Genomic DNA, 23,273 nt, shown 5'->3' on the forward strand with positions numbered 1-23,273 from the left:
AAAATTGTGATAATATTTGAGAATAATTTTATACGAGTTTAGCCGAGTTTCACAAAAAGTTAAATTAGGTAAAAGTTTTGTTAAACTCGATTTGAACCTGTTGAAACACGATGAACCCTTTTGTGTTCATGTTCCAAATCAATAAACTTCACATGAATTCATCTAGTTTTATAAAAAAAAGTGAAACTGATTGAAACATGTTGAAACTTGAGTGAAATTTAATAAAATTGTGTTAATGTTTCAAATAACTTCAACCAGGTTCACATGAGTTTAATCCAATTTCATGAAAAGTGAATCTCGTTGAAACTCGTGAAATTCTATTGGAACCTTTTAAAACTCGTGTCATGAATGCTGTTTATTGACGCGTTTTGTTCCACGATGAAGACGTTTTGTTTGAAGCTTTTTATATTTTGTTCGATTTTTCGGTTCGAGACTCGTCAGATATCTTTTAGGTAGATTCTAATTAAAACTTTACGCTCATGTTATGACTCGAACTCGAGATCTAACTTAAACGATTTAAGGTATTTAGCAACACAAATCAACTTTAATTTCGGACGGATACTCAAACTCGTCAACACTTTGTAATTCCAATTAACGACACACGTTTTAGACAAAGGTAAATTTAAAAAAACACCCTATGTTTTCACTTTTTTTACAGAAAAAGGAATGTGGTTTTTTTCTTTTCAAATATAGGACCGTGGTTTATTCCGTTACACTATTTATGGAATTGGTGAAGATACCGTTTATTTGCTGACGTGGCTGAAGGGCAAATATGAGTTTTTAAAAAAATTTGGTAAATTTCAAAAAAAAAAAAACCAGTGGTTTCACTTTTTTTTTTTCAGAAAAAAAATGTGGTTTTTTCTTTTCAAATACAAGACTGTGATTTATTCCATTACACTATTTACGGATTTGGTGAAGATGTCGTTTATTTGTTGACGTGGTTGAAGGATAAATATGAGTTTTAAAAAAAATTGATTATAAAGGCTTTGAGCAACCATGTGAAATTTGCCCCCATACGAGATTTTATAGTCATAGTCACAAAATAGTTATAAAAAATCCATTGGTGAATTTTTTTTAAAACTTATATTTGTAAACCACATTTTTTTTTTTTTTCTAATTTATCTTTTAGACAATGCACCACGAGTAAAAAACGAAGCGGTTCATAGAAAGAAACCCGTTTTTTCTATTGTGGGGTTTCTGGTTCAAAATTGAGTTCCGTGTGCGACTGACTCCACTTCATGGTCTGTAGGGTTTTGTTTTTGCATTCCCGCGCTCAGGCATCAGATGAAGGGGTTTTAGCTCTACTCAACTGAAAAGTGTAAAATTTTCCTTTGTATCACGATTTTTCCGAGCATAATCCTGAGCACAAAATGGACGTTGAAATGGAAACTTCTCCTAGCTATTTTGATCCGGAAGATCTCACCACTAGAGAACAGTTTCGCCGTTTCGGGTACAAATTCTGTTCTCTCTATTTCTCTTTCTTTTTCTCTCCCTACTCACTTCACTGTCTATTTTATCTATTTGTGCAAAATTGAGACTCAGCTACTTGTGAACTGTGGAGAATGAAATATTTTGTTACTATAGTTTTAATATAAAAGCTGGCTAGGGTTTATTGCTTTTCGATTATAAGAATTTCGGAGAGCTTACTGCATTGTAATTCTTTTAAATAAAAATCATAAATACCCTCGGAATTTGGAAACTTAAGATATGATGCAGCTTAATAATGATTAGTATTTTCAGAAGTTAAGGTAATTAGCCGGTTAGTAAATAAACCACGGGGCTGCACAAGCAATGGCACACAACAAATTAGCTTATAGAAACCTCAGAGCGCTGCCATAGTGCACTATTTGTGTTATTCTGCTTTTATTTTTACTTTATGTTCCAATTTGTTAAGTTATTTTTGGGTTCCTACTGGTTTTCTGTGAATCCTTTTGTTTGGAGCACAGTGTTTATAAGTTTGTTATTGCATGTTTTTGTACTTAACACCTCCTGTATTTATGTGCAGAAAAAGGCATTCTGTGTCAAGTGTATCACCCCATCAAGACACTTCAGTGTCCAAGTTCAAGGAGTCCAGGTTATTTTACGAGGGGCAGAGCATCCACAGACCGACAAATGCTGCACTTCTTCTTGATAATATCAAACAAGAGGCTGATAGCATTGATGCGGATCACTTTGAAGGTACACCTGCAAGAACACTGTCTGCTTATAAAAGAAGACTGTCTGTTGATAATAGTGGTATATCAGCAGTTGATCTTGGTTTTGATTCAAGACTTGGAAGTGAATCTCTTAAAGCTTGCAAGATTGAGGATGAGTCATTGACAGACAGTGGAGAGGCAGTTTTTGGTCTCTTTGCTTCTCTCCTTGATTCTGGTATTCAAGGTATTTATCATGAATATATATTCTTATCTAGTTCTTCCTTTGGGTAGATCATGTTGTTATCTAGGGAAAAGCTTATAACAAAAGCAACAGTGATTGTAGACAAATTCAAACCGTTAGAAAAGGGATTGTTTCTTTGGTCTATGATAAGGAGAGCATTCAGGATATACTTTCTTTATTCATTAACATAGTGGTTGAAGGATGGATAATATTTGTCCAAAAAATTACATGTTTTAGTATGGTGGAGGGAAAATATACAAAGCACTAACTAATCAAAATAGAAGTTTTGACAAGGTTGTGGTCTTAAATATTACATTTTCTTTCTCTTATAACATAAAGCTTTAGGTGTTTATGAAGAAAAATGGAAAAAAATTGATGGTGTGGAAATTCATTTTGAAGATATATTTTTTTTTGTTGCCATTTTTATTGCTCCATATTTCAATTCTTTATTTAGTTAGTTATGCTGACCATTTGCATTTATTTTTTTACTCTCACTTTTAGGATGTTTGAAATTTGTCATTCATAGAAACAAGTAACCAAACTCAAGATAGTGGAATGAATTTTTGTTGATAAACTTTTCCCAATTGCTAGGCTCAGGACTGCAACAACAACAACAACAACAACAACAACAACAACAACAACAACAACAACAACAACAAAGCCTTAGTCCCGAAATGATTCGGGGTCGGCTAACATGAACCATTATATAAAACCGTGAAATCAAGTCGTGTCAGCGACACAAATTCGCTCCCTCCACTCCGTCCTATCCACTACCATAGTTTCCTCAATTCCCAGTAAACTCATATCACTCTTGATCACTCTCCTCCAAGTTTGCTTAGGTCTTCCCCTACCCCTCACCACTACATCCCTTTGCCACTCTCCGGTCCTCCTAACCGGCGCATCAAGCGCTCTACGTCTCACATGGCCAAACCACCTTAGTCGGTTTTCTCTCATTTTATTCCCAATTGCTAGGCTCAGGACTGCAAACAAAATAAAATTTGAGAATCTAGAAATATTAGATAGTATAGTGAGATGAATAGAAATGGATATTTCTGCTCTTACAGGGACTAACTCCATCTCAAAGCTTACAAGTAGACGATACTACCAAGAAAAGCATTCAAAAGCTACATGTCGCTCTCCAAACAGCTAACATACATAACTTACCTCACCCATTATCCTTCCATGCACCGAAATCAATACATGATGATGACTAACTCATATACGCAACCACATGCTTGTCCCCCTTTTCTCCCTGCATAATCTTTCCACACCGTGGGGCCGTGAAATAATTGATCCAACAACGTACCTTTTCCCCTTGTATTAAACCCTCTATTAGTCATGTTTTAATAGTTGAAATGTCAAATCTGTCAAAAGTTTAGGAATGGTTTGCTACGGCACCAGCTTTTTCCTGTTGACGGACAAAATATTAAGAATTTTGGTGCTGAGGCTTGAGATAATTAAGGTACAGAATATAATATGATATAGCTTATTAAAGCATGAAGATGTCTCAACCTTACTGGAGTTAACTCAGAAACTCCCTAAAATCTTATGCAGTGTGAAAGCAATAATAAAGCTAGTAAACATGTCTGTCTTTTAAGTTTGTAAACTTTCAATTTTTTGTTCAATTAGGAGTAGAAAATGAGAAATTCAGCCATAGGAGGAATACCTTGTGAATGGAAATCACACAATTTAGAAAAATGTCAGCTTTGCATATTGTTATCATTTTTATGATGTTTATTTCACTATAAACCTGCTCAAAACTTGAAGAGCATTGATGATTCATTTATTTGTCCCCTTGTTCATTTCTCTTTGCAGGGTTGATGTCTATCCCTGATTTGATTTTAAGATTTGAGAAATCATGCAGAAACGTTTCAGAATCCATCAGGTGTGTTGTGCTTTTTTAGAGAATCTGTAAATTGTGTTAGTTGCCATAAATTCCAGTATGATTACTCAACTTTTTATATATGAACGACTTTTCAACATTAGTCTGGTATATTTAATCTGCACTTATCATTGTGTTTCTTTTGTTTTTCTTATGGTCCGCGAATCATGTTATTAAAGCTAAGGTTTCATGTGAATAGTTCTTGTAACAGTTTTTTTTTGGAAGAAAAACTATAGTTATGTTCTGTAAGTTATGATCGGTCTGTCTGTTTTTGGACATTACAGGATCTCCTCTCACTTATACTTGTTAAATGGTCTCATAATTTATTTAGTATGAGGTCTTAAATGGGTTTCCTAATTACAACATTTTGCCTCGTTTTCCTAGATATGGACCCAACATACGGCATCGAGTAATGGAGGACAGACTGATGAGGCAAAAGGCTCAGCTATTGCTTGATGAGGCTGCTACCTGGTCTCTTCTTTGGTATCTATATGGGAAAGGCAATCAATCTTTGTCCTATAGTATTTTTACTTCTTGACTTGAATGTAACATACTAACATGAATTTGAGAAGAACTTAATAGAAAAGTCCAGTATTTCATTGCCATGAAGGGTCATGCATGTTCTTTGCACACGTCCACAGAATGCTTGAAAAGATAGATAGGATCTTGAGTTGGATGACATTTGCACACCTACCATTGAGTGTGCATGAATTTGGATGGTTGGATGTGTTTGTTATACGCCTAAATACTTGATTTTTCTTTCCCTCTCATCCCTTTCTTTGGCTGTTAATATGGAATGGAGAGACATATCAGATGTTAGTTGCTTAGGTATTTCAAGTGTTACAAAATTTACTGCATAGGATCAATGTATTTAAGTGAGAAAAGTAGTTTGTTGAAAATTGAAATCTATGCTCATTAAGTTTGCTTAGTGTTTTCAAGGCCAGTGCCACTGGAATGCATCTTTTTGATGCAAACTGCAAAATGCTGAAACCACTTTCTTGTGTTTGATTCTTCATAATATTTTTTTATAAATTTACTTCCCATGTTGCATTGATCCCCTTTTAAGCATCTGATTTCATTTCCCTCAATTATTCATCAGACTCTGCTTCCATTGTTGCAGTTTCTTTGATTCTGCTTGCGTCAAACTTGATGACTGAGCTTCTGGTTAATAATATTTTTTTGCATTCTTGCAGTGACAGAGGAACCCCCTGAAGAGTTTATTTTGGTACTTTCTCACAGTTCAGTGTGTTAAATTAATAGGAAAATAATATCTCTTCTCATTTCATCTAAAATTATCGTGTACCTCGACTTGACATTGTTCAACGAGTATATTCTCATCTAAGTTTAATTGGCTTATGTCAGTCACCCTCAACATCACATGTAGAAGCTTGCCAATTTGCTGTGAATGATCATACAGCACAGTTGTGCCTCCGAGTTGTTCAATGGCTTGAAGGATTAGCCTCAAAAGCACTTGATTTGGAAAGCAAGGTGATAAATCTTAATGTTTATTGCCATCCTCATTATTGTTATTATTTATTTATTCTTTTAAGTTTGGTTGTTCTTAACTAGTAAATGGAGCATAATTATGTTCCGGCATACTTATATTGTAATATTTTTTGATGCTGGAGAAAAGGTTGGTATTTTGAGTGGTTTTAAGGGCACTACTTTGGCCTTCCATATTCTATCAATTCTCAATAGTATGATATGAACTTTCTTTCTTTTTATGTTCTTTATTTGGTATAGGATGTTGTTTACAGATGGAGGTAATTAAAAACATGAATGTAACTTGATGAAAGCGTATTAATAAACCAGTGGAATGATATTATGAGAGGAGCAGCCACAAACCATCTAATACATTTGCATATACTTGTCACTTTATGTTATGATACTTAAAAATTGTCATTTTGTGATAGAAGTTGCCATAATTCAGATTGGCTAGGTCAATTTTTTGTTGTAATTTCAACTTCAAGGGGATTGTAGGCTAGCAATCACAAAATTGTTGCATTGAGATACAGTGCACTTTCTGTGATTTCTGTTGGTAGAGTTGTGTCTACTGATCTAATACCATGTCAAGTGAGTTCATATGCGTTGGAAAACTATTTGCAAAGCTACCTCTTGTATTCAAGGAGAACATGTGAATTGAAAGAGGAAATAAGAGTTGATAAGAAAGAGGTCATCCTTCACATTTTCTTATGTCAACTTGAACATGACACGTTCACAAGTTAGAACTGGTTAACATGAAGTCCTTGGCAAAGGTCATCCTTCACATTTTCCGATGTAAAAAATCACTGTACACTGTTATAGTTAGATGAATTGAGGATTTGAGACCATCTCCAACCATTTCCCTATTTTTTCTACTCTAAACTGTAGTGAATCTTCTCCAACCCAGTACTGTATTTCAAACTCAAAAAAGAAAAGAAAATTACTTTAAACAAATAATATTTTTTATTATTAAATTAATAAAAGCAGGGGTTACATCTATTAAGAATAAAATGAGGGAAAACCGACTAAAGGTGGTTTGGCCATGTAAGATGAAGAGCGCTTGATGCGCCGGTTAGGAGGACTGAAGAGTGGCAAAGGGATGTAGAGGTGAGAGGTAGGGGAAGGCCTAAACAAACTTGGAAGAAGGTGATCGAGAGTGATGTGAGTTTATTGGGGATTGAAGAAAATATGGTAGTGGATAGGACAGAGTGGAGGGAGAGAATTTGTGTCACTGACTCGATCTGATTTCACGGTTTTATATGATGGTTCATGTTAGCCGATCTCGAATCATTTCGGGACTAAGGCTTTGTTGTTGTTGTTGTATTAAATTAATTTTCACACTCTAATAGATTGAAGGGAAAATTCTACCGCACAACAATTAGACCTGCATTGTTATATGGTATGGAATGTTGGGCAGTGAAACAATGTCACATTCATAAGATGTCGATGGCGGAGATGGATATGTTGCGATGGATGTGTGGTCATATGAGTAAGGATCGGGTGAGTAATGAAATAATTAGGACAAAAGTAGGGGGTTACATCTATTGAGAATAAAATGAGGTAAAGCCGACTAAGGTTGTTTGGTCATGTAAGACGAAGAGCGCTTGATGCGCGGGTTAGAAGGATTGAAGAGTGGCAAAGGGACGCAATGGTGAGGGGTAGGGGCAGGCCTAAGCAAACTTGGAAGAGGGTGATTGAGAGTGATATGAGTTTATTGGGGATTGAGGAAAATATGGTAGTGGATAGGACGGAGTGGAGGGAGAGAATTTATGTCGCTGGCACGACTTGATTTAACGGTTTCATATGACGGTTCATTTTAGCCGACCCCGAATCATTTCGGGACTAAGGCTTTGTTGTTGATGTTGTATTAAATTAATTTTCACAAACCATTTATGTTTTTATTAATTCAACAAAATATATCCAAAATTATTTTTTACCATGTTTTATTAAAATGTATATAATAAATTCTATTCTATGTTATTTTGGTCATTTTTTTTAATCTGTGTACTTTTTATTTTCTATTTTGTTTTGGTTATTTGTCATGTTAATTTATTTTTGTTGACTTTAATTTTATATTATAATGTCTTCATTAAATTAAAACTACTACATTCAAATTTAATTTAATTTATACAAAATCACTGGAGAAACAAAATCAATTAAAAATATAAATATATTGACATAACAAACAAAATTAATCCAAATATACACATATAAGCACATAAATTCAACAAATAACAAAACACTATATATCCATAAAAAATAACCAAAACTATATATATATATATATATATAAATAAAAACAAAAATAATGCTATTGCTTTTGCATGTGGTGTTGCAGTAAAATTGCCACAACACCATGGTATGCAGCAAATTGCCACATATGATTTGCCGCTGGTTGGAGCAGCGGCATTTACTAAATGCCCAATCCAGCGGTAAATTGCCACTGGGTTGGCAATGGTCTGAGGACAGATTTGAGAGCCATGTATTGTGACACTGGAAAATGGGCTGTATCGTTTATGGCCAAAAATCAGTGTGCTAAATGCTTATCATACAAATGCCTGAAAGAGCTACAATGGCCAGTTGCATTATTTTAGTCTAGCAACACACTGATCATTCTATTGAATTATACTGTTCTTGTGGCATTATTTATTTTATAACTACATATGCACACAATATCTTTCAGAATTTGTATTGAAAAATGTGCCAGGTCCATTTTCAGTTGGGTTTTTCTGTGCCAAACTGATCAATATTGCTATGTTAATGCATACCTTTTTCTGTAAAAACATTAGGCTTGTTTTATATGGATGTGTATTGGATATAATTCATCATTTTTCATTTGTTTTGGCATGCGTTCCTCCCTTCCCCTCCACTACCTATCACCTCCCCGCAAAATGGAAAGTACATTATTATCCATGTATTTTCACCCCAAGAAATCTTCTATTTTGTCTGGATTTGTTAGGAAATTGATATTTTGTGGATTGGTATTTGAACTTTTGCCATTTAAATATTTAACAGCTGCAACTTTTAATTCCTGTGAAATGTTCAAGTCATGGAAGACAATCAGCTTTCCTTTAGAAAGTGTTATCATATTGGGGGAAGCTGCATTCCAAAAATAGATATTTGCTTGAATGCACCCACCCACATGACCAACTTCAATTTAGGCAGTCTACAGTTCTGTCATTTTTATAGGTACTTTTTTGTCAAATTTGGTCTTGAGTTATTGAGCAACCTTAAGTTTTGCATGGAAATAGTCACCATGAGAGGCATTAAAGATTCTAAGAGTTTTTCAGTTATACTTGACATGTTTATTCAATGATTCTGCAGATAAGGGGATCTCATGTTGGTACTTATCTCCCAAATTCTGGAATTTGGCATCATACTCAACGACTTTTGAAGAAAGGCACTCTGAGTAATGATACTGTTCACCACTTGGATTTTGATGCTCCAACACGTGAACATGCGCATCAGCTACCAGATGATGAAGTAATGTTACATGCACAAATGCTAGCAATTTTGTTTTTATTTGTGCACTGTTGACTGCTAACTCTGATGTCTGTTACTTCAGTTCCTGTATATTGATGTTATTTAGGTTATGAATTATTATGGTAAAATTAATTTTGTTTATGTTGCTTCAATATGTGCATGCTCTACAAATTCCTAAATTATAACACTCATATCATTTCACCTCTGCAGAAGCAAGATGAGTCTCTTCTAGAAGATGTTTGGACTCTGTTGAGGGCAGGGAGACTGGATGAGGCGTGTGATCTTTGCCGCTCTGCTGGACAGGTATTCAAAGTTTTATAAGTTCTAGTTCATGGGATAGTTCAGTGTTCCTACTTTCTATTTTTATCTTTTTATCTTTTTTATTTGTCCATTCTTGATATGCTTCTTTGTTGGCAGCCATGGAGAGCTGCAACTTTATGCCCTTTTGGAGGGTGTGACCTAACTCCTTCTGTTGAAGCCTTGGTGAAGAATGGGAAGAATCGAACCCTGCAAGCAGTTGAGTTAGAAAGTGGCATAGGTTACCAATGGCGTCTGTGGAAATGGGCTTCATATTGTGCATCAAAGGTAAGATTTAAGGAGTATATAGAGAAAATTCTCTTTTCTCTTTGCACTCAAATCTATAATATCTCATAACTATTTCTGTTTATTGTTATTCTCATAATAAACAGAGTCCTTTTTGGTTACAAACTTATTCTATACGCACAGTTCGAAATTTCTCAGTGAAGATTTCCTAAAGACAGTTTTTACTATGAAGTTGCTATTCCTGATCTAGTGTCTATTTGAGAAGACCTTTGCCACTGTAGAGATTCATGACTTGCTTTACTAGAATAATCTGTTTCAACTTCATATATTTCTTGGAGTTGACTCATTTTTGTCCTTCATCCTGTTGTTGAAGAAAATTGCAGAGCAAAATGGTGGAAAATATGAAGTAGCTGTATATGCATCACAATGCAGTGATTTAAAGCGCATGCTTCCAATCTGCACCGACTGGGAGGTATCTTTCTTCTTACAGAATCTGGGGATATCCTTTTTGATATATGATGAATATTATGATTACAAGCAGTAACTGATTGGTAAGTCTAGTTCGTAAATATAACAGAAATAGCCTTCTTACCAAAAGGCACTAGGAAGGTTGTGTACAATAGACGATCCTCCCCTGAGCATACAGCTGATGGGGGTGCAGGAAAATATTTTGGTCCAGAAGGTGCTATATTTCAGGGTTATGCATTGATATGCTCTCTGGTTTCATACTTTGCACAAAGATAGTGAAGACCTGTTTCTTTGATGCTCTAGCTGGTTGCTTAAAGTTTTTATATCCTTTAATTTTTGCCATTTAGTCTTCCTTCTTTTGTATATCGGTTTAATTCCGACAGTGCTGTGATAAACAAAATACTGTCTGCAGTCAGCTTGCTGGGCAATGGCAAAGTCTTGGCTTGATGTTCAGGTGGATTTAGAGTTAGCTCGCTCACAACCTGGGAGGATGGAACAGCTTAAAAGCTCTGGAAATTTTATGGATGGAAGTCCAGGACAACTTGACAATGCTTCTCATGCTTCCTCTGGGCCAGAAAGTTGGCCACTCCAAGTTATGAACCAGCAACCACGAAACTTTTCTGCTCTTCTTCAGAAGCTCCATTCAGGGTATCTTTTACAATCTACTATTTTATTTTTCATTCTTTTATATCAACTTTGGGTTGTGCTGATTTGTGTATGTCTACATTTTATGCTTTGTGTAGGGAAATGATCGCAGAAGCTGTTACCCGAGGGTGCAAGGAGCAGCAACGGCAAATTGAGGTTTCTCTCTGCAAAATATTTCAGTAACTTGTATATAGTTTCTCATTTCATAGTTACTGTTGAGAATAGTTTTTTCTCTTTACTCCATATTTTTTCTTTTCTTTTCCTTGAATCGCATTTTGTTTGTCAGATGGATCTTATGTTAGGTAACATACCACACCTGCTAGACCTAATCTGGTCATGGATAGCACCTTCAGATGATGATCAACATGTCTTCAGGTGAAGTGTCAGAGTTGGAAAAGTTCATTTCAATTGGCAGCATATTTCTTACAACTTTGGTTGTGAGCTAATTGGAGATTGTGTTCTGAAATAAAATTTTCCTTCTTTTTGTCATTTCAACTCAGTATCTGATTTTCTTTCCTGTCAGGCCTCATGGTGATCCTCAAATGATCAGATTTGGTGCTCACCTAGTGCTTGTGCTTAGGTATTTACTTGCAGATGAAATGAAGGATTCTTTTAGAGAGAAGCTTATGAATGTTGGCGATCTTATTCTCCATATGTGAGTACTTCAAAATTTCAGTTTCAATGGTTATGCTGTGTTAGACTGTGATTCAGGGAATTTGCTTATCCTAATCGGATTTGAAGTTTTGGTAAAGATCTCAATAGGATGTCAATAGAGAGAATAGATGGACATGTTTGCAAAAGGTGCACACATAATGAACTCACATAAAGTCCAACAAGTGATTGTAATAAGTTATACAGTATTTGAATAATCTTTATGTCCATGTGATTCATCCATTGAAGAAATGCAGCACTTTGCTGGGCACTCACACACACCACTCCTCAGGCTATGAAAACGTCCGACATATGTACTGATGATGGGGACATGGTTCTTTTGGTTTGAGGCTTTTAGTGCTGAGAATCTGAGTTGCTTTGCTCATCATATTTCTTTGCAAAATCCAAATCTCAGGTATGTGATGTTTTTGTTCTCGAAGCAGCATGAGGAGTTAGTTGGGATTTATGCTTCTCAGCTTGCACGTCACCGTTGCATTGACATTTTTGTGCACATGATGGAACTCAGGCTAAATAGCAGGTAATTTTCATAGGCCATTAAGTTTGTGAAACAAAAGAGACCAACAAGAAAAGAGACTTTCTTTTCTTTCCAAAATATTATATTTTCTTGTAATCTCCCACTTATTTAGTGGAATATTATTATAAAAGTAAATAATGCATAATAGGAGAATCTAGATTATTGGGGGATTTTTATCTTATGGATGTGGTGATACACAATTTTATGTTCACGGTGCACCTCATCAAAAACAGGCTTGCCTATGGAATTTCTTCGAATGAGGCCTAAAGGTATTTAGGTGATGATCATAAGACTGAATGCAGGGTTTGTCATTCCTCTGTCATGTCATTCTTTGCAGTTAGTCCGTGATAACATGGTATTCCTTTATTTTATGGGGTGCAAAATAACCATGTCAAACTGAAATAAAACTCACTTTAGTTGTCTTTACTGTTAGAGCCTGCATTTGCCAACCATATTAATGTGCTAATTCTATCCCTTGTGCCCAATATACAGTGTACATGTAAAGTACAAAATTTTCCTTTCTGCAATGGAATACTTGCCATTTTCTTCAGATGATGATTCAAAAGGCAGTTTTGAAGAAATCATTGGGAGGTACTTAAAGTTACTGAGACATATTTTTCTTAATTCTGAGAACAAGTTCAATCAAGTCAATATTTACTTTACTTCAATTAAAATATTCTATAACAGGGTTCTTTCAAGATCTCGAGAAATCAAAGCTGGGAAATATGATAACCTATCAGAGGTTGCAGAGCAGCACCGTTTGCAGAGTCTTCAGAAAGCAACGGTGATCCAGTGGCTTTGCTTTACACCACCCTCTACAATTGCAAATGTTAGAGATGTTAGCTTCAAAATTCTTCTACGGGCATTGATGCACAGGTAATGGTTCAACGCAGCAAAGTATATAATGGATTTCTTTGGAAATAGATTGGTCCAGGAAAATATTTATTTCTGCCTGCTAGTAATTGTCCTGAGTTGCATTATGATATTTGATCTTTAGTGAATGTTGATAAGTAATTTTCATTACTATGTTATTATGGGTGCTTATTGATTTTAATGAACAATTTTTAGCTAGTCACCGAGTTGTTCATTGCACGAAATTCCTTGCTTTGCTAGGGTGGCGAGATAATGTCTGTCATACAATTGGGTTTCCCTTGCTTTTCTTTATACTGCTTTGTGTAGAGAAATAGCTTCCACAGATCATATTTATGACCTTTGTCCAAGGATTGTTGACTTTAAATTGCACACAATACAAGGTGTTAAATCTCAGTTTGATAAAAGCAAAATCTGTCATTTTAAATGCTGTCATAGTATTTTTAATAGGGTAAAGTTCAAATAAAACCCCTGTGGTTTTACTAATTTTCAGATAAAGGACCGTGGTTTACTTTTTATCAAAACGGGGATTGAGGTTTTTAACTTTAACAAAATAAGGACTTTTTCGATTGATACTATTAAAATCACCTTTGACGACTTCAAAAATGATATATTTTAAGAACTACTAATATTCTAAGCAACTTTAATTCTTCAACTTTTTTATTTTGAGATTGTTTAGATGATGTTTGGTAAAGAGAGAGAAAGTTAATGTTTAGAGAGAGAAAGTTCCAAAAAAGATGATTTTCGAAAATCGAAAATGTAGTTCCATAAAAAATATGACATTGAACAACTTTAATTCTTGAAAATTTTCATTTTCAGGTCGTTAAAGATGGTTTTAATAGCATTAATCCGAGTTTGAAACCTCAATCCTTGTTTTGACAAAAAGTAAACCACAGTCCTTTATCTGAAAATTAGTGAAACCACAGGGGTTTTATTTGAACTTTACCCTTTTTAATATGAGTGTTCTCTTTGTTTTCTAGCCTTTTTTGCACTGCTGCTATTCCTCTAAACACAACTTCTTGTTTCTTTTTATAGCAACATACTGTTTAGAGAATTTGCTCTGATTTCTATGTGGAGAGTGCCAGCAATGCCAATAGGTGCACATGCTTTGCTTAGTTTACTTGCTGAGCCATTGAAGCAGCTTTCAGAAATACCTGACACCCTGGATGATTATGTTTCTGAGAACTTGACAGAGTTTCAAGACTGGGTATGCAGGACATTAATATCCCATTGTTGTTCTGGCTTTTCTGTCTGTCTGTCTCTCTCGCTTGTATATTCTGACTATTTTATTTATTTTACATTTTAACCTATGTTTCTGCATCGATTAGAAAGAGTATTACTCTTGTGACGCAACATATCGCAACTGGCTCAAAATTGACCTAGAGAATGCAGAGGTGCCTCCCCATGAACTCTCAATGGATGAAAGAAAAAGAGCCATTACGGCAGCAAAAGAAGCATTGAGTTCCTCGCTGTCATTACTATCAAGTAAGAGAATGTTTTTGATTCATTGTATCATAAGCACGGTAGCAGATCGAGCGGCAAGTCTGTTCCTTCATACCATTGTTGTGATGGTGCATATTTGCTGGCCTGTTATTCCGTTCCATTCACGAAACTTTGCTGGAATTACTAATGACTTCGTATCTCTTCTTGTTATGCCTTTTATAGGGAAGGAAAACCCTTGGTTGGCTTGTGCTGAAGATCATGCATATGAATCGACCACAACTGTATTTCTTGAACTGCATGCCACTGCTATGCTCTGCCCGTCTTCTGGTGAATGCATGTGTCCAGATGCCACCATTTGTACTGCATTGATGAGTGCTCTTTACTCTTCAGTGAGTGAGGAAATGGTGTTACACCGCCAATTGATGGTAGGTTTTTTTCCCCTCTTGTTATGGTTATGAGCAAGGAAGCATGGACACTTATAGGAAGTTAAATGTATGAGTATCCGGCACTCCGACTCTCCGGGGACACGCACCCGAGACTCCAAAATAAGTGTCGCCTCTTTTTTTTTTTATAAACATGGGGACACTGTTGGGACACTTCGGGGACAGTTCAGGGACACGACTTCTAAGTTAATTAAGTAGAATATAAGTGTTTTTTTTTTTAATAATTTTACAAATAAGAGGGGTTGATATATAAAAAAATAAAAAAACCCTATAAAAAAAACAATATCACAACTGCCATTTTTTGGTAGTTTAACTAGCTGAAGTATTAAATGTTTCTTGATGAATTAATGACTTATTATGGATGTTATTTACGGTTTATAATGACTTATGAATGCTATTTATGATCTCTCTCTCTATACAACAACAACAAAGCCTTATTCCCGAAATGATTCGGTGTCGGCTAACATGAACCGTCATACAAAACCGTGAAATCAAGTCGTGTCAGCAACCTAAATTCTCTCCCTCCACTCCGTTCTATCCACTACCATATTTTCCTCAATCCCCAATAAACTCATATCACGCTCAATCACCCTTGCATCCATTGCCACTCTTCAATCCTTCTAACCGGCGCATCAAGCGCTCTTCGTCTTACATGGACAAATCACCTTAGTCGGTTTTCCCTCATTTTATTCTCAATAGATGTAACCCCTACTTTTGTCCTAATTATTTCATTACTCACCCGATCCTTTCTCGTATGACCACACATCCATTGCAACATACGCATCTCCGCCATCGACATCTTATGAATGTGACAGTGTTTCACTGCCCAACACTCCGTACCATATAACAATGCAGGTCTAATTGCTGTGCAGTAGAATTTTCCCTTCAATCTATTAAGCATGCTGGGGTCGCAAAGGAAACCCGTAACACTTTTCCACTTCGACCAACCAGATTTAATCCTATGAGCAACATCTCTATCAACTTCTCCATCCGTTTGAATAATGGACCCTAAATAACGGAAGCAATTCGAGCCCTGGACAACCCTTCCATCCAGGGTGATTTCCCTGCCTCCTTACTTCTATCGCCGCTAAACTTACACTCCAGATATTCCATCTTACTTCTGCTCAACTTAAAGCCTCTAGATTCCAAAGTTTGTCTCCATAGTTCCAACTTTCTCTCCACGCCTTCTTTCGTCTCATCAACCAACACAATATCATCCGCAAACAACATGCATCATGGTATACCGTCTTGAAGTGAACTCGTTAATTCATCCATAACGGCGGCAAAAAGAAATGGGCTAAGTGCGGAACGTTGATGCACTCAAATCGTAATAGGGAACTCTTTAGTAACACTGGTACATACACTCGTGCACGCTCCCTCATACATATCTTTTATGATGTCAATATATTTTCGTGAAATGCCTTTTAAGGCCTACCAAAGTACTTCCCTTGGTACTTTATCATATGCTTTCTCTAAGTTAATAAAAACCATATGCAAGTCTTTCTTCTTATTTCGATAGTGCTCCATTAATTGTCTCATTAGATGGATGACCTCCATAGTTGATCTTCCCGGCATAAATCCAAATTGGTTTTCGGAGATCTTCACCCTCCTCCTTAGCCTTTGTTCGATCACTCGCTCCTAAAGTTTCATAATATGACTCATTAATTTGATTCCTCGATAGTTGGCACAATCTTGGATGTTGCCTTTGTTCTTATACAAAGGGATTAGGGTACTTTTCCTCCATTCCGATGACATCTTATTGCTTCTCCAAATCTTGTTGAAGAAAGTCGTCAACCATTCGATTCCTCTCTCTCCCAAACATCTCCAAATCTAAATAGGGGTCCTACTGCTTTCTTCAATGTCATCTTTTTTTATTGCCATTTGACTTCACCCTTTTGAATTCTCCGCATGCAGTCACGATTTATCATATCTTTCATATCGTGAGGGATACTTATATCTTCAACATCTTGTCCGCGATCTCCATTAAATAAGTCATCAAAATAGGACCTCCATCGTTCCTTGATATCCTTATCTCCAACCAGGACTCTTTGATCCACATCCTTCACACATTTAACTTTTCCGAGACCTCGCGTCTTCCTATCTCTCATACGGGCAATTCTATATATGTCTCTTTCCCCTTCTTTCGTATCCAATCTTATATATAGAGCCCGATTAACCTTGGCTCTGGCATTTCGTATGACCTTCTTTGTTTCCCTTTTAGCCTCTTTATACTTTTCGTAGTTCTCATCACTCATGCATTTCCCCAATATTTTTATAGTATTCTCGCTTACTTTTTATTGCTTTTCGTACTTCTTCGGTCCACCAAGACGTGTCCTTAGCCGGTGGCATGCTACCTTTAGATTCCCCTTGAACTTCCTTCGCTACTTCCTTTATACTATGTTCCATCTTAGTCCACACCGAATCTATATCTAAATCCATGTTACAAGACCAAATATCTTTTGTAGCCATCTTATCCACAAATTTTTGTTGGTTCTCCCCTTGCAGTTTCCACCACTTAATCTTAGTCTCCACTTGTGGTATTCGTTTTCTTATACATCTCCTACTTCGAAAATCAAGCACCACTACTCTATGTTGAGTTGTCGTACTCTCACCAGGTATCACCTTACAATCAATATAACTCTTTCTCCAAGCACTCCTTACTAGGAAGAAGTCAATTTGGCTCGCATTACCGCCACTCCGATAGGTCACTAAGTGGGAGGTTCTTTTTGTAAACCAAGTGTTCATGATACTCGAGTCATACGCTGATGCGAATTCGAGAGTATCATTTCCTGCTTCATTCCTATCTCCAAAATCAAAACCTCCATGAACACTCTCAAACCCATCTCGCCTAGAACCCACATGTCCATTGATGTCACCACCCAGTACTATCTTCTCATCCATATGAACCTGTTGTACCACTTCCTCCAAGTCCTCCCAAAAAGCTTGTCTTATAAAGGCATCTAATCCTATTTGTGGTGCATATGCACTTATGACATTCACAATCTCATCCTCTATCGCAAGCTTAATACTCAAAATTCGATCGCTCTTTCTGGACAGCGCTCCTACATCATCAATATACTCCTGATTAATAAGAATACATGATCCATTTCTACCCTTATCTTTTACTGAGTACCAAAGGTTATAACCCCAATGAGCTATCTCTCTGGCCTTGGCTCCAACCCACTTGGTTTCTTGTAGGCACATTATATTTATTCTCCTCCTCTCCATAACATCTACAATTTCAACTAATCTTCCTGTCAAAGAGCCTATGTTCCATGTCCCAAAGCGTAACCTACTACCCCTACCGTTACCGTGGGCTAGCTTATTTACCCGCATGCGTCCATCATGTGGGGACCCTTGCACATTTGACACCACCTCCGGGCACCGGGGTGGCGCACTGCTTTGGGACGACGACCTAGCAACCCTTGCACATTTTTTACTACACTCGGGTCTATGAAGTGCAGCGCGTTGATGAGTAGGGAACGTCCCCACGATATTCATATTTTGGTTCATATACATAAGATGTGGCTAAGTTTTACGTTGGCCGCTACAAACCTACCGCAACCCTCCTCCTTTATCGGACTTGGGACCGGCTGTAAATGCCACCTACTGACCCTTATATATATATATATTTGGGGTGTCCCCGCCGTATCCGTGTCTCACATTTTTTAAAAATGCCGTTTGCCGCATCTGCACCCGTAAATGTGGAAATAGAATAGTTTTAGAAAGTTTAGATGCTGGATATGCATTGATGATTAACTTTGAACACCAATATTTCTAAATCTAATTTAAGTTCAATTCTAAATTTCGATGAGATGTTCCATCATGAATGTTCCACATATTGAGTTCATGGCTGATTTCTAGGGTTCAATTAATGGTTCGTTCTTATTGATTATTGTAGATATCAGGACATTAGGTTAACTTGTTGACAAAAATTGGAGCTAAACTATATAGTAAATTCGTGGGACTGAAAGAGACTTTTGCTATCATAAAATCAGAATTAGAAAGTATAGTTCATCAGCTATACATGAGCGTGAATGCCCGAGGTAGGAATTTTTGAGGCAATTCTAATGATTCGATTTTCAGTTGATTGATTGATTGTGGCTGTGCTTGTCTGCATTGTGGTTGTGTAATTATCCTAAATGTATCATGTGGATGACATATTACTTCCATTTGGTCTTTTGGGAGGAGTTCAGGAGCATAGTCTCAGATGCAAATGCTAATTAAATAAAAAATGCAGACTCTAGAAAGATTTGTTCATGTGGTTATGACCAAGCGCAGCAGACTTTTCAGATAAATATTTCTCTGTGATTATCTTAACTATTGCATCAATTTTATTGACCAGGTGAATGTTTCTATTTCACCAAGGGACAAACACTGCATTGAGGTTGTTCTTCGCTGTTTAGCTGTTGAGGGGGATGGACTTGGGTCACACCAAGCTAATGATGGTGGCCTTCTTGGTGTAGTCATGGCAGCTGGATTTAAAGGTATAGAGAAAAGTTTCATCTAAATCATTTTGGGTTGCATTTGTGCTTTTAAGAGCCATTTGCAACTTATCAATGACGAACAACTCTGTGCATTTTTTTTTTTAAGAAATTCATTCATCCAACATATTGCCAAGTTTTCATTATCAAACTTTTCATCTCTAGTTGAAAGATGTGGTATACTTTGTGTATTTATGCACAATATATTTATGGTATGATTTTTTGCTGAAGCTCATCATGTTATCACTAAAGTGCAATATATATTGTTAGAGTTCTAGGTTAGTGCCTGTCATTAAAGAAATGAGTTTCATCTGGGAAGCAGTGGCGAATAAAAGATCGGTCGTTGGGGGCCGATTTTACACTTGCATGCGTAATTTTTTTTTTTTTTTGCTAAATCGAACTTACTCAAATTTTTTCAGAATATATACGTGTTATCATTTGAGTGGTCCAGAATCAATTTTTCACGTACCAATGTAAAACTTCTCAAAATTAAGCTAGATTTGGACTACAAAAAGTAAGATTGAGTCGTTTTTAACAAACTTCGAGAAATTTATCGCTTATCATATATTAATCTAGTTGAATTTTGTAATTAAATACAAACTCAATGAGTTAATTAACCACTCCAAACCTTAATTAAATACAAATGAGTTAATTTTGTATTAATCATATAACAATCCCCAATTTATCAAATGCCCTATCAAAGTTCTAGGTCAAATACCCAATCAAAGTTCTAGGTCAAATGCCCAATTTATCAAATACCTAATCAAAGTTAAATCAAATCACTAATTTAGCACCCCACATCATCAAATTTTGTGGAGACAGGGGGGCCGGAACTACCCCTGGTCATGGTGGTCCCCCCTGTATACGTTGTGTGTGTGTGTATATATATATTCCTGCTCCACTTGAAGTTTCAGGAAATTTTTAACCCGTATATTTGTGTGTGTATATATATTAGCGCACACAGGAAAATTTTATATTACATGCAAACTTTTATGATTATATGGTATATATGCTTAGAATTTCAGGAAGGGTGTAAAGATTTCAAATTAGCAGGACTGTAAGACTTGGCGATGCCACTGTTTAGTTCATGGCTTTTATGTGATTAATATGTGTTTGAATTATATGGTGTTAAGAATGATGATGTCCTGGTATCTCATATCTCGTTGATAATGCTGCATAAGAAATTGAAAGAAATCATTTCCACGAAATATAAAGCGTTTGGGAATGAACCTTCACAAAAAAAAGTATTCATGCATTAAAAAAGATATCTATGAGGACATTGGTGTTGTTTCAGTAGTGCTGATAAGATTTGAAATATGTAATACAGGGGAGCTTGTTAGATTTCAAGAAGGAGTGACATTGGAAATATCCAGATTAGATGCTTGGTATTCAACCACAGATGGCTCTTTGGATGAGCCGGCTACTTATATCGTGCAGGGTCTTTGTCGTAGATGTTGTCTTCCTGAGATCATACTTCGATCAATTCAGGTAATTGCTATATGTGCCTAGTAATTCTCTTTTGATCTAATTCGTTTGCAGTTCAGATTTTGTATTCACATTCTGACACGAGATAAAATGCACCAAATATAATATTTTGCCATCATGCTATTTATTTGGTTTCTGATACACAGTACTATTTTTTGAGTTTCTTTTGTGCATTTAATTGTAACGAGGTTTCTCAGGTTTCTATTTCATTGATGGAGTCGGGTAATCCACCAGAAAACCATGATGGGTTGATCGAGCTTGTTGCTTGCCCAGAAACTGGGTTCATGCATTTGTTTAGTAAGCAACAGTTGAAGGTTAGTGAATATTCAGTACCTGCATTTTGCTTTTATGTGGTTTCCTTCTAAGTCTTAGTATCGGCTGCGCAAAATTTTGATATGCATGCATAATTATGAAAGGCCAGTTTTAGGAATTCACAGCTGACATTTCTTCAGAAACCATCATTTCTTTGGTCACATTTGTGGATAATGCCATTGCCATAGTTGCAAAACGCTTGAGTTCAATGAATTTTGTCATGCATTTTTAAGGCGACACTGATTTAATCCATGAAATTTTCAGTTTCTTGGTTTAAGTGAGCATGTCGGTGTGTGTTGTCTGTTTGTTGGATTATGCTTCATCTGACTTTGTTTTATCGCCGTCTATTGGGCAGGAATTTCTATTATTTGAGAGAGAATTTACAATATGCAAAATGGAGCTCGAAGAAACCCAATGAACTTGACATATTGTTTGATTTAACAATACATTGGGATCCTCGGAAGGTTAATTCCATTCATTGACACCCGAATCCTACTTCATGATGATCCCATTCAGCTTCCCCTGGTAGTCTGTTCCTTGTTGACATCAAAATTTTCCAACAGCAAAGGTTCAATTAACTCAGCTTCTGGTTTTCTGACATCGATGCTTGTCTTTTGAACTGCTTTTCGACGCTCTTAACGTATTCCTTTGATTATGTAAGTTGTGATCGTGCTGGGTCGAGTAATCTAAAGGTTGCCCATACATGCCATGCCCCTAAATTAATGTTAAACATCAACCAATTCGAAAGTGTATATTTTCTCGTCTTTTTGGGCAGCGATTTCTTCGTGTTGGACCTTAAGTATGCGTGCTTATGTGGTGAGATGTAGTCTGTTTATCCGCAGACTGCTGTTTGAAAATTATTCAAAATGAATATAAAATGAAACGAAAGTTTCCCATTTGTATTTTGTAGGTTCTTCAGCACTTTTAACCTCTAAATATAGTCGCAGGTTGACACTTAAAAATAAAACCAACTAATGAGTTTTTGAACAGTATAATCGTTTGGTCAAGGCTGATTTAAGTGTTCTTAATTATTTCATCATCTTGATGGAGTTTATGCAAGTAAAAATAGAATTTTGCCATTACTTGACAAATATAAAACTGTACGTAAAAAAATTTAACATATATTTCAATAAATGATAAGCAAAAAAAAATATTTCATTAATAATTGTACGACACATATTATAACGTTCACTGAATATTTATGTTTATCAAAAATAAAAAAAAATATTTCACAATTTCTTTAAATTATCCACAATCTATGTTTAAAAAATCAATTCGATACTTTTAAGTTTAAAATATCAATTATTTGAACCATTTAAAATTTAAATAATATTAGTATAAGTAAAAAAAGTTATATATATATTAGGGTAAAGTTTAAATAAAACCTCTGTGGTTTTACTAATTTTCAGATAAAGGACTGTAGTTTACTTTTTATTAAAACGAGGACTGAGGTTTTCAATTTTAGCAAAATAAGGATTTTTTCGATTGATACTATTAAAATCACCCTTAACAACTTCAAAAATGACATATTTTAAGAACTACTAATATTCTAAGCAACTTTAATTCTTCAACTTTTTTATTTCGAGATTATTTAGACGATGTTTGGTAAAGAGAGAGAAAGTTAATGTTTAGAGAGAGAAAGTTCCAAAAAAGATGATTTTCTAAAATCGAAAATGTAGTTCCATAGAAAATATGACATTGAACAACTTTAATTCTTGAAAATTTTTATTTTTAGGTCGTTAAAGATAGTTTTAATAGCATTATTAAACGTGCGAAATCTCAGTCCTCGTTTTAACAAAAAATAAACCACAGTCCTTTATCTGAAAGTTAGTGAAATCACGTGGGTTTTATTTAAACTTTCCTCTATATATTATAGATCATTTCTAACCTTGGTTCCTAGGCCAGTATACTTCTAGCCTAGGCCCAGGCCCAGGCCCGACCTTGAATGGTAGGTGGCCACTTTTTTTTTTACAAAATAGTAATAAGAAGCCCGACCTTCAATGGTAGGTGGCCACTTTTTTTACAACAACAACAACAAAAAAAAAAAAAAAAAAAAAAAAAAAAAAAAGAAGAAGAAATGAAATAGGGCTTCAAAAACTTAACGAAAATGTTTCACTCTTTTTAAAAGTATTTTTTTCACTTTTTTTCATATATATTTCTATTAACTAATT

The 23,273-nt window shown here is 35.7% G+C and overlaps 1 protein-coding gene across 2 annotated transcripts; it reads left to right on the forward strand.

Annotated features, from left to right (window-relative positions):
• Window positions 1–1,189: 1,189 nt before the first annotated feature.
• LOC136223101 (nuclear pore complex protein NUP107) lies at window positions 1,190–22,004 on the forward strand. Of its 2 annotated transcripts, XM_066010908.1 has the most exons (25): window positions 1,190–1,450; window positions 2,006–2,178; window positions 2,248–2,379; window positions 4,192–4,261; window positions 4,643–4,758; window positions 5,452–5,483; window positions 5,621–5,746; window positions 9,065–9,223; window positions 9,434–9,526; window positions 9,641–9,808; window positions 10,140–10,238; window positions 10,647–10,882; window positions 10,978–11,035; window positions 11,166–11,254; window positions 11,403–11,534; window positions 11,946–12,068; window positions 12,558–12,656; window positions 12,753–12,941; window positions 13,971–14,142; window positions 14,264–14,420; window positions 14,601–14,803; window positions 19,167–19,308; window positions 20,633–20,793; window positions 20,988–21,104; window positions 21,458–22,004. In XM_066010908.1, exons 1-25 carry the CDS (start codon window positions 1,371–1,373, stop codon window positions 21,518–21,520), a joined length of 3,189 nt encoding a protein of 1,062 aa, XP_065866980.1. In that variant the 5' UTR covers window positions 1,190–1,370; the 3' UTR covers window positions 21,521–22,004. The 2 variants fall into 2 exon arrangements, with proteins under 2 accessions (XP_065866980.1, XP_065866979.1); XM_066010907.1 differs by having other exon boundaries at window positions 2,006–2,379.
• Window positions 22,005–23,273: the final 1,269 nt, after the last annotated feature.

This window comes from Euphorbia lathyris, chromosome 3, assembly GCF_963576675.1.
Source record: "Euphorbia lathyris chromosome 3, ddEupLath1.1, whole genome shotgun sequence".
In the NCBI taxonomy this organism is placed as follows: Eukaryota; Viridiplantae; Streptophyta; class Magnoliopsida; order Malpighiales; family Euphorbiaceae; genus Euphorbia; species Euphorbia lathyris.